This window comes from Notolepis coatsorum, assembly GCF_963971535.1.
Source record: "Notolepis coatsorum genome assembly, chromosome: 16".
Classification (NCBI taxonomy): Eukaryota; Metazoa; Chordata; class Actinopteri; order Aulopiformes; family Paralepididae; genus Notolepis; species Notolepis coatsorum.
The window spans coordinates 8636717-8648906 of NC_140180.1; the positions used below are offsets into that span (position 1 = coordinate 8636717).

The 12190-nt window shown below is 42.9% G+C and overlaps 1 protein-coding gene across 1 annotated transcript in view; it reads left to right on the top strand.

The window, feature by feature from the left end:
• Positions 1 to 12190, top strand: part of LOC311243209 (F-box and WD repeat domain-containing 11-B-like) — a gene marked incomplete at its 5' end in the record, with an annotated part of 130725 nt that overhangs the window by 39855 nt on the left and 78680 nt on the right. The window contains 2 exon segments of the mRNA XM_084332341.1: positions 9926 to 10145; positions 11878 to 12064. Of these exon segments, the coding sequence (XP_084188467.1) occupies positions 9926 to 10145; positions 11878 to 12064 (407 nt within the window).

Sequence of the window (12190 nt, forward strand, 5' to 3'; positions counted from 1 at the left end):
TCACTTGACAAGTCTTTGGTCTTTTGGCTTTTCCTGTCCTCAAACGTCCCTGTTGAGAGAGAGAGAGAGGATTTTTTCTCACAACGGGTCAAATGCATCTAACATGCGTTGCATCGTCGCCATTCCTTTATGCCCACATCGCCCGAAATGAACGTTACGTTAGCATAAGCTAACAAGCTAATCCTGATCAGAGGCAGAGCCATAGAGAACAGCAGACAGTGTGGACTGGGGAAAGGGAAATGGGGGGGGGGGGGGGGGGCACTCCCTTTCCCTGTGCGTTTGGAAAGACGATGAAGTCACTAGCCGGGACTCAGGACAGGAGTATATTATAGTAAACTGAGGATTACTGAGGATGGACAGATAATGTTGATATTCAAATATAAAAAAGTTTCGAAGTTTGAAGACAGACTAGACTACAATATGATGCGGGGTGGTGAGTTGATACTGTGTGTGTGTGTGCCAATAAATTATTTGCATTTAAAACTATTAACGCTGACTCATTCCTTCAGTCCACTCAAAATTAGGCTAATATTCCTTATGTTGTTTATGATATTCATTGAAAATAGCATATGAGAGTATTATATAGTAATAATAACACATGGCGATATACTAAAAAGCTATTTATAATTTTTGGCTGGTAAAAAAATCTGCCTGGCTGGTAGTTTTTAAAATCTACCAGCCAAATGGCTGGTAAGTCAAAAGATTAATTTTGTTCCCTGCGCAGAGTGCAACACAGGGCCGAGCTTATTAGACAATGATGCGTCTGTTTCCAAGCTGGCCTCAAGCCTTCACTGTAAAAAAGACATTTGTATAATTTATTTTTTTATTTCGCCCAACTAGTTTCACCTGTTTTATTGCAACACTACTATCACCGACATCTAAGAAGGGAGATCCCCCCTTGAACGGCCCTTCTAATGTTTCTCTCCTCCACATTGCCTGTGGTGAATTTTTTCCTATTGCTAGGTTTTAGTGAGTTTTTCCTTACCTTTGCGTTGGGTATGTCTGTGTTGCATTCATTTATATATTTTTTTTCTTCAAGTTTGTGTATTATTTGTCAATGCTTGTTTCTGTATGGACTTCATGGTGTTTTTGTTTTGTTCTTGATTTATTGTAATGTTTCTTCTTGACTTGTTTAAAGAGGACGTGTGTCCGGCCCATGGGGACATTAATGTGCGTTGTCGGGCCTTACAAATACATTTTATTTGATTTGAATTTTTAAAACGCATGGTGGCGCTGGCGCATTGTCACAGCGGCGCAGCGCCCCGACACCTTTAAGGAAAGCCCTGCCTAGCATCACCCAGTATTGAAACATTTGAAACCATACCCGGGTCCTAGACGGGAAATCATAGGGAGATGGAAGGCAGACGACGTCCCAACAATGGTCTGAACTGGATCCCAGGACGTTGTGATTATTATGGTATGTGACTTAGCACGGTGAGCCACCGCGATGCCCGGCTTCACCTCTGCCGGCTGCGGTTCAGTCTGACACGACACACGTAAAAACATATTTAGCTACTTTTTGTTATTAGTTATTTTTATAATTTCTTTTATTTGTCACATTTTACACAAATTAAATGTTTGCTTTTGTTGCTGGTTGATTCTCCTCAGCTTCTCTGGTACTATAATAGAAGATAAATATAACACTTTTAAAACCCTTTGTTTATCTTTAGATCACACATTTAAAAATAACTAAATGATATAATCTTAGAAATTAAGTAAAGTTAATAGTACTGCGTGTTAAAGGGGAACTCCAACATTTTGGGAAATTAGCTTATTTAACATCTTCCCTGGAGTTAGACAAGAAGATACATACCTTTTTTGTCTCTGTGCGTGCATTTAGCTTTGGGAATAGACGCTCCGTTAGCATAGCTTAGCTTCATCACTGGAAGTGAGGCAGATCCGTAGCCTTACAGTGCCTTACAGTGTATTGTAAGGTCTGACATTGACCAAATTTGATATGCATGACCTTGGTGGGCTCTAGGTCAACTCCTGAAAAGGGGGTCAATGTCAGACCTTGCAATCAAAAGTTAGGGGGCGCACTGAAATTATGGCAAGGGTTATTAGCCCCCTAACTTTTGATTGCAAAGTCTGACATTGACCCCCTTTTCAGGAGTTGACCTAGAGCCCACCAAGGTCATGCATATCAAGTTTGGTCAATGTCAGACCTTGCAATACACTGTAAGGCACTGTAAGGCTACGGATCTGCCTCACTTCCAGTGATGAAGCTAAGCTATGCTAACGGAGCGTCTATTCCCAAAGCTAAATGCACGCACAGAGACAAAAAAGGTATGTATCTTCTTGTCTAACTCCAGGGAAGATGTTAAATAAGCTAATTTCCCAAAATGTTGTAGTTCCCCTTTAAGCATAACAGATTGATTGATTGATTGCAAATTGTATTAACAGATTGCAGAATGGGTACAATACAGTACAGCTCAATACACACAATTGTTAAGGGGATGCAGACCAGATAAATACTTTTGTCTTGTTTACATCAGGGTCCCCCATTTTCAATTAATCATAATACATTTTTTTATTTTAATTTTTTGATCAAATTTAATTTATTACCTTTTTTCAACTGCAAATTAAAACTGTCAACGTGTTTTGTCTAATAAAATAAAGTTCAGTCTGTTCATCTCACTTCAATCATTTTTATTGCAGAACATGGTATTTTCTCAAGCAGACAGATGTAAACACTGTAATCTGTGTTGCATGTACCTGACAAACTGAACTGTTATTAGTCATATTCCAACTTAACTGAATGTGTGTGGACTACTGTACTATTGAAATGAACAATGCAACTTCCTTATAATTTTTTTTTAAATGTTTTATGAATAATTAAATATCGATATTGCCGAAATGAGTATTGAAACCGTTTTAAATATTCAGAATCGATATGTATAGAAAAATCTATATTTTTGACAACACTAGTACACTGTACATTACAGTGAATTACCTGGTTCTGTATGAGCCCCTGAAATTGTGCTTTATACAGGAAAAAAAAAAGACCAAACACTATACAAATTATACAATATACAAAACTAAAGTGTGTGTGTGTGTATCAAATGCCTTAGAAAATCCTACTCTCAAATGCAGCTTGGTCTAATTTCAATGTGCATAACGTGATGACATTTTGCTGCTAGGCTGCAGAACATTTGGCATAACTGAAGTTTCAGAGCATTCGCCCCCTCTAGACCTCGCTGGAACAGGGAACCAATTGTGGATATAACCTTGGAAATATGGCGTCTTCTCTCTTTCATGTGCAATTAGCCCGTTGATTTCAAACATTTATAACTACTGAACAAATAAGACTGTCATATTGTGTTTATGTTTAAAACACATTTTGTGGTCAGTTTAATGATTCATAAACTAAACGATGAATGAAATGCATTCACTCTTATCATAGCCAGTGGTCACTGTAAAGTAATAAAGTAAAAGTACTTTGTCAAAGTACTTCATTTGTTTTTGGTAGTATCCATACTTTTGAGTTTTTATATTTTGTTGCGACTTTTACTTCACTACTTAATTTTTTTTAAATGATACATTTGCTCTTTTACATTTTTACATGACACCTAGTTACTTGCTATAAAATGTAGTCACGCCTAGTCTACTCTTGGTGGGAAACACTCATCCATTCCTGGCAGGATGCGTACATAGTTTTATATGTTTGTTTTGTTAGTGCATCAAGTTATGTCTAGCAATTTTTCACTGAGTTATTTTGAAATGTTACGTTTGATCCGTCTCCACTCAGGCATGCAAGAGGAGAAGGAGAGGGGGAGAAATATATTTAATAGTATTTAATAAAGTTTGGAGAGAAAAAAATTATCTGTTTGTTTTGTTACTTTTACTTTTGATACTTAACACATTCGGGGCCATTGGGATTAGACAGGGCCCACTCTATACGGCCAGCATATCATAACAACCTTTCATTGTGCGTGAGGCTGTTTGTAGAGCTAAATCTATACTTTATATTATTGCTATATGTCCATTCTCATTGTCAATTGACACTATAAACCGTCCCTTCAATATGCCTTAAATAAATAATTTTTTCATCAATACGTTCCCATTTTATAGTGTCTTGAATATGAACGTTATAGCAGAATGTTCTGGGGTATTTCCTGGAACGCGAGATACAGGGCGCTAAGCTAATAACGTTAAATCAAATGGCGTTTTGACTATAGACGAGCTAGAGTTAAAACTCAATATGCATATTGTCGGTATCATGGTCCACCATGAATGCATGAAAGGGGGGTGGGGGCGGGGGACGTTGTTTCTGATTATTGATTACCAATAACGGCATTGGCCTCAGTAGCCTCATTCGCTGACCGGGTGGATGGCTATCAAAGCAAGGCCCGACCAAGCTGAAATTGACGTCAAATCGCTCTTACCTGTGGCCGGTTGGACTGCAAAAAGGATTTCCCAGTTATCAATCGCCATCTGGTAGATCCATATGTTCATTGGCCTATGCTATATTCCTTTACTGCATACTGAATTCAGCGTCCCAAAAACTATTCTAGGCGATCGGCTACACACATAGCTTTAGGCTAACAGAAAAGTCCATTCATTTATATATATATAAAAAAAAAAAAAACACCGGTCTGTAACAGCGAACACTGCATTATCGAGACAGCGCCCCTACGAGGATCTGGCCAGTAATGCACTTTTCCGAATTCCAAGAGTAGGGTAAATCTGCAGTGCCGCTCGGTGACATTGAGTAGGATATTACAATGGAATAAAAGCCAAAACAACCTTGCCACGTATATATACGTGGTTGGCCCTCTAGCGTTGGAGCCGAAACACGTGTATATATACGTGGTTGGCCCCGAATGTGTTAAAGGTGCTATAGAAAAGATTTGTATGTAGAGTAATCGTAAATAAAATTAAATAATACATAAACAGGTTTTTAGAAAGGCGTGTAATAAAAGTATTGTCCCCCTCGCCCAAAAAATTATTGATTAATTAATTTATCATTTTAAACAATGACCAAATGAATGTTGTATCCCCCTCTTTACCTGCCATTTCACCATGTGCAAGGCCCTGGATTGGATAAATTACATGCTGGTGCTCTAATCTAATGGCTGAATGCACCTTCTAAGTACATTTAATGTGAGGTACTTGACACATTTGTACTCAAGTTATTTCCTTATGGCTGACTTTGACTGAAGTAAGATGTCTTTTACTTTTACTGAACAATGGCTTTCAAGTACTTTATCCACCACTGATCACAGCTGATAGCCACACAGTGCAGCACCCACGGACCAACTCCAGTTGTAATGCCAGCACCTTGGTCAAGAGACCAACTACAGCTGTAATGCCAGCACCTTGGTCAAGAGACCAACTCCAGTTGTAATGCCAGGACCTTGGTCAAGGGACCAACTCCAGTTGTAATGCCAGCACCTTGGTCAAGAGACCAACTCCAGTTGTAATGCCAGCACCTTGGTCAAGGGACCAACTTCAGTTGTAATGCAAGCACCTTGGTCAAGGGACCAACTTCAGTTGTAATGCCAGCACCTTGGTCAAGGGACCAACTCCAGTTGTAATGCCAGTACCTTGGTCAAGGGACCAACTCCAGTTGTAATGCCAGCACCTTGGTCAAGGGACCAACTCCAGTTGTAATGACCAGTACCTTGGTCAAGATACCAACTCCAGTTGTAATGCCAGTACCTTGGTCAAGGGACCAACTCTAGTTGTAATGACCAGTACCTTGGTCAAGAGACCAACTCCAGTTGTAATGACCAGTACCTTGGTCAAGAGACCAACTCCAGTTGTAATGCCAGTACCTTGGTCAAGAGACCAACTCCAGTTGTAATGACCAGTACCTTGGTCAAGGGACCAACTCCAGTTGTAATGACCAGTACCTTGGTCAAGAGACCAACTCCAGTTGTAATGCCAGTACCTTGGTCAAGAGACCAACTCCAGTTGTAATGCCAGTACCTTGGTCAAGAGACCAACTCCAGTTGTAATGCCAGTACCTTGGTCAAGAGACCAACTCCAGTTGTGCCAGTACCTTGGTCAAGAGACTAACTCCAGTTGTAATGCCAGTACCTTGGTCAAGATACCAACTCCAGTTGTAATGCCAGTACCTTGGTCAAGAGACCAACTCCAGTTGTAATGCCAGTACCTTGGTCAAGAGACCAACTCCAGTTGTAATGCCAGTACCTTGGTCAAGAGACCAACTCCAGTTGTGCCAGTACCTTGGTCAAGAGACTAACTCCAGTTGTAATGCCAGTACCTTGGTCAAGATACCAACTCCAGTTGTAATGCCAGTACCTTGGTCAAGATACCAACTCCAGTTGTAATGCCAGTACCTTGGTCAAGAGACCAACTCCAGTTGTAATGCCAGTACCTTGGTCAAGAGACCAACTACAGCTGTAATGCCAGTACCTTGGTCAAGAGACTAACTCCAGTTGTAATGCCAGTACCTTGGTCAAGATACCAACTCCAGTTGTAATGCCAGTACCTTGGTCAAGATACCAACTCCAGTTGTAATGCCAGTACCTTGGTCAAGAGACCAACTCCAGTTGTAATGCCAGTACCTTGGTCAAGATACCAACTCCAGTTGTAATGACCAGTACCTTGGTCAAGGGACCAACTCCAGTTGTAATGCCAGTACCTTGGTCAAGAGACCAACTCCAGTTGTAATGCCAGTACCTTGGTCAAGATACCAACTCCAGTTGTAATGACCAGTACCTTGGTCAAGGGACCAACTCCAGTTGTAATGACCAGTACCTTGGTCAAGAGACCAACTCCAGTTGTAATGCCAGTACCTTGGTCAAGAGACCAACTCCAGTTGTAATGCCAGTGCCTTGGTCAAGGGACCAACTCCAGTTGTAATGCCAGTACCTTGGTCAAGAGACCAACTCCAGTTGTAATGCCAGTGCCTTGGTCAAGAGACCAACTCCAGTTGTAATGACAGTACCTTGGTCAAGAGACCAACTCCAGTTGTAATGACCAGTACCTTGGTCAAGAGACCAACTCCAGTTGTAATGCCAGTGCCTTGGTCAAGAGACCAACTCCAGTTGTAATGCCAGTACCTTGGTCAAGAGACCAACTCCAGTTGTAATGACCAGTGCCTTGGTCAAGAGACCAACTCCAGTTGTAATGACCAGTGCCTTGGTCAAGAGACCAACTCTAGTTGTAATGACCAGTGCCTTGGTCAAGAGACCAACTCCAGTTGTAATGACCAGTACCTTGGTCAAGAGACCAACTCCAGTTGTAATGACCAGTACCTTGGTCAAGAGACCAACTCCAGTTGTAATGCCAGTACCTTGGTCAAGAGACCAACTCCAGTTGTAATGACCAGTACCTTGGTCAAGGGACCAACTCCAGTTGTAATGACCAGTACCTTGGTCAAGGGACTAACTCCAGTTGTAATGCCAGTACCTTGGTCAAGAGACCAACTCCAGTTGTAATGCCAGTACCTTGGTCAAGAGACCAACTCCAGTTGTAATGACCAGTACCTTGGTCAAGGGACCAACTCCAGTTGTAATGACCAGTACCTTGGTCAAGGGACTAACTCCAGTTGTAATGCCAGTACCTTGGTCAAGAGACCAACTCCAGTTGTAATGACCAGTACCTTGGTCAAGGGACCAACTCCAGTTGTAATGACCAGTACCTTGGTCAAGGGACTAACTCCAGTTGTAATGCCAGTACCTTGGTCAAGAGACCAACTCCAGTTGTAATGACCAGTACCTTGGTCAAGGGACCAACTCCAGTTGTAATGACCAGTACCTTGGTCAAGGGACTAACTCCAGTTGTAATGCCAGTACCTTGGTCAAGAGACCAACTCCAGTTGTAATGCCAGTACCTTGGTCAAGAGACCAACTCCAGTTGTAATGACCAGTACCTTGGTCAAGGGACCAACTCCAGTTGTAATGACCAGTACCTTGGTCAAGGGACTAACTCCAGTTGTAATGCCAGTACCTTGGTCAAGAGACCAACTCCAGTTGTAATGACCAGTACCTTGGTCAAGGGACCAACTTCAGTTGTAATGCCAGCACCTTGGTCAAGGGACCAACTCCAGTTGTAATGCCAGTACCTTGGTCAAGGGACCAACTCCAGTTGTAATGCCAGCACCTTGGTCAAGGGACCAACTCCAGTTGTAATGACCAGTACCTTGGTCAAGATACCAACTCCAGTTGTAATGCCAGTACCTTGGTCAAGGGACCAACTCTAGTTGTAATGACCAGTACCTTGGTCAAGAGACCAACTCCAGTTGTAATGACCAGTACCTTGGTCAAGAGACCAACTCCAGTTGTAATGCCAGTACCTTGGTCAAGAGACCAACTCCAGTTGTAATGACCAGTACCTTGGTCAAGGGACCAACTCCAGTTGTAATGACCAGTACCTTGGTCAAGAGACCAACTCCAGTTGTAATGCCAGTACCTTGGTCAAGAGACCAACTCCAGTTGTAATGCCAGTACCTTGGTCAAGAGACCAACTCCAGTTGTGCCAGTACCTTGGTCAAGAGACTAACTCCAGTTGTAATGCCAGTACCTTGGTCAAGATACCAACTCCAGTTGTAATGCCAGTACCTTGGTCAAGATACCAACTCCAGTTGTAATGCCAGTACCTTGGTCAAGATACCAACTCCAGTTGTAATGCCAGTACCTTGGTCAAGAGACCAACTCCAGTTGTAATGCCAGTACCTTGGTCAAGAGACCAACTCCAGTTGTGCCAGTACCTTGGTCAAGAGACTAACTCCAGTTGTAATGCCAGTACCTTGGTCAAGATACCAACTCCAGTTGTAATGCCAGTACCTTGGTCAAGATACCAACTCCAGTTGTAATGCCAGTACCTTGGTCAAGAGACCAACTCCAGTTGTAATGCCAGTACCTTGGTCAAGATACCAACTCCAGTTGTAATGACCAGTACCTTGGTCAAGGGACCAACTCCAGTTGTAATGCCAGTACCTTGGTCAAGAGACCAACTCCAGTTGTAATGCCAGTACCTTGGTCAAGATACCAACTCCAGTTGTAATGACCAGTACCTTGGTCAAGGGACCAACTCCAGTTGTAATGACCAGTACCTTGGTCAAGAGACCAACTCCAGTTGTAATGCCAGTACCTTGGTCAAGAGACCAACTCCAGTTGTAATGCCAGTGCCTTGGTCAAGGGACCGACTCCAGTTGTAATGCCAGTACCTTGGTCAAGAGACCAACTCCAGTTGTAATGCCAGTGCCTTGGTCAAGAGACCAACTCCAGTTGTAATGACAGTACCTTGGTCAAGAGACCAACTCCAGTTGTAATGACCAGTACCTTGGTCAAGAGACCAACTCCAGTTGTAATGCCAGTGCCTTGGTCAAGAGACCAACTCCAGTTGTAATGCCAGTACCTTGGTCAAGAGACCAACTCCAGTTGTAATGACCAGTGCCTTGGTCAAGAGACCAACTCCAGTTGTAATGACCAGTGCCTTGGTCAAGAGACCAACTCTAGTTGTAATGACCAGTGCCTTGGTCAAGAGACCAACTCCAGTTGTAATGACCAGTACCTTGGTCAAGAGACCAACTCCAGTTGTAATGACCAGTACCTTGGTCAAGAGACCAACTCCAGTTGTAATGCCAGTACCTTGGTCAAGAGACCAACTCCAGTTGTAATGACCAGTACCTTGGTCAAGGGACCAACTCCAGTTGTAATGACCAGTACCTTGGTCAAGGGACTAACTCCAGTTGTAATGCCAGTACCTTGGTCAAGAGACCAACTCCAGTTGTAATGACCAGTACCTTGGTCAAGGGACCAACTCCAGTTGTAATGACCAGTACCTTGGTCAAGGGACTAACTCCAGTTGTAATGCCAGTGCCTTGGTCAAGGGACCAACTCCAGTTGTAATGCCAGTGCCTTGGTCAAGGGACCGGCAGGAGTATATCCCTAGCAGCAGTGCAGCACGTATTGTCTCTTGATGACCATATCCTTCCATCCCCTTCTTGCAGATTACCAACGGTCCGGTGACGGGGTCCCGCAAGCGTCCGTCGGAGGGCAACTATGAGAAGGAGAAGGAGCACTGCGTCGGCCTGTTCGACCAGTGGTCGGAGGCAGACCAGGTGGAGTTCGTGGAGCACCTGATCTCCCGCATGTGCCACTACCAGCACGGGCACATCAACTCCTACCTCAAGCCCATGCTGCAGAGGGACTTCATCACCGCGCTGCCAGGTGAGCCCCGGGACGTGTTCCCCGTGTAACTGTTCAGTCATAGGGTTGTCACATTATTTTTTTAATTTAATAAAATTTCGAATCTACATAAAAACACGAGATTCGAATTTGAAGGGGGAAATTCGAATTTGAGGTAATTATTTTGTATTATAATAATATTATTATATATATATAAAAAATTAAGAAAAACGGTCAGGTCATAATAGGTGAGACTGTGCTGAAAAGAATGATACCAAACATACCATGGTAAAAAAAGAAAGTAGCCAAAACTTTGAAAATAGCTGCCTTTTTTTTATTATTTTTTTTTTCACTGAAAGTTAATTCGAACTTGTCTACAATTCTGCAACGAATTTTGAATTCGATTTTTTGTTTAAAGTGACAGCCCTACTTTTCAGTGGCTCGGGAGGTAGAGCAGTCGTCTGGCAATCCGGAGGTTCCCGGTTCGATTCCCGCTCCTCCCGGGCAGCGTGTCGATGTGTCCCTGAGCAAGACACTTAACCCTTAATTGCTCCCGATGAGCAGGTTGGCACCTTGCATGGTTGCCTCCGCCTTCGGTGTGTGAGTGAATGGGTAAAATGTGAGGAACAAATTTGAAAGCGCTTTATAAAGATCTTGCTTAAGGACACTTCGACACACTGCCCGGGAGGAGCGGGAATCAAACCGGGAACCTCCAGATTACCAGAACAGAATCAAATCGAATGTATTTGTATAGCCCGAGCCTTCTCGACTTGTACAATGAAGATAAGGAACGACTCACTAAAAAACCTAGTAATAGAAGAGAAAAAAAGCACCACAGGCGGCGTGGAGGAGAGACACCTCAGACGGGCTGTTCAAAGGGGATCAACCAACAAACGCCATAGACGAGACGTAGACATACAACACAACAATGGGAAGTGATACATGCCCAAAAAGAAGATTGTTTTATTGTCAATGTAAACAAGGCAATTGAAATGTGTCTTTTCGCCTATCCCCCTCCTAGTTACACACAGTCCCCCACACATGTGCATGTCATCAGAGAGGTCAGAGGTCGCCTGCAGTGCAGCTCCCCCTGGACCGTAGATGTAATACCAGCCACCCTTTAGTCACCAGCTCACAGCTGGAACACACCCTCCTCTCCTCCAGGCCAGCCTGCCTCCCCAGAAGATAACAAACAAAAAGACGACAAAAAGAATATAACAAGCACCAGAAATGGATACAAAAAAATGTATATATATATATTTATATATAATGTACAGGTGATTAAACTAGTTATATACATAATGACTACTACTGAGTACTAATCCGATGTATGTACAGAGTTGTAGTATTAATATATGTACAGTGATAAAGACACTATGGTAGTAAGTCATACTGGCCAGCAGCGTAACTAGTAAGAGGTAAGGGATATGTACAGATATAGATATAGTATCTACAGATGTATGCAGGTTTAGGACGAGGATTATATGCAGGTATGGACAGACGGATGTGTGTGTGTGTATGTATGTGTATATATATATATATATATATATATATATATATATATATAAACATTATTGTACATGCTATCATACAGAGTTATATGGGTTATATCCAGGCTTATAAGTAGATGTATATAAGGGTTATATATGCAGGTTAGGTATATTCAGACACTATTTTATATTGTATTTTACAACATAGTGCAACCTCTACTGTACCATTAACCTGCTTGTGACGGATGATCAATCAGTTAATGGATTCTGCTGCGCCCCCACAGCCCAGGGCCTGGACCACATAGCAGAGAATATCCTGTCCTTCCTGGACGCACGCTCGCTGTGCTCGGCAGAGCTGGTGTGTAAGGAGTGGCAGCGGGTCATCTCCGAAGGCATGCTGTGGAAGAAGCTCATTGAACGCATGGTCCGCACCGACCCCCTCTGGAAGGGCCTGTCCGAGAGACACCAGTGGTGAGTGGCCACACGCGTAGGAACACTTTAAAGTGACTCAAAGTATGGCTGAAATCAAAGCAGCGCGACACGCTCGCAATACAGTATGTAGACGTGGACTGGTTTTGTTGTTTTGATCATGGACTC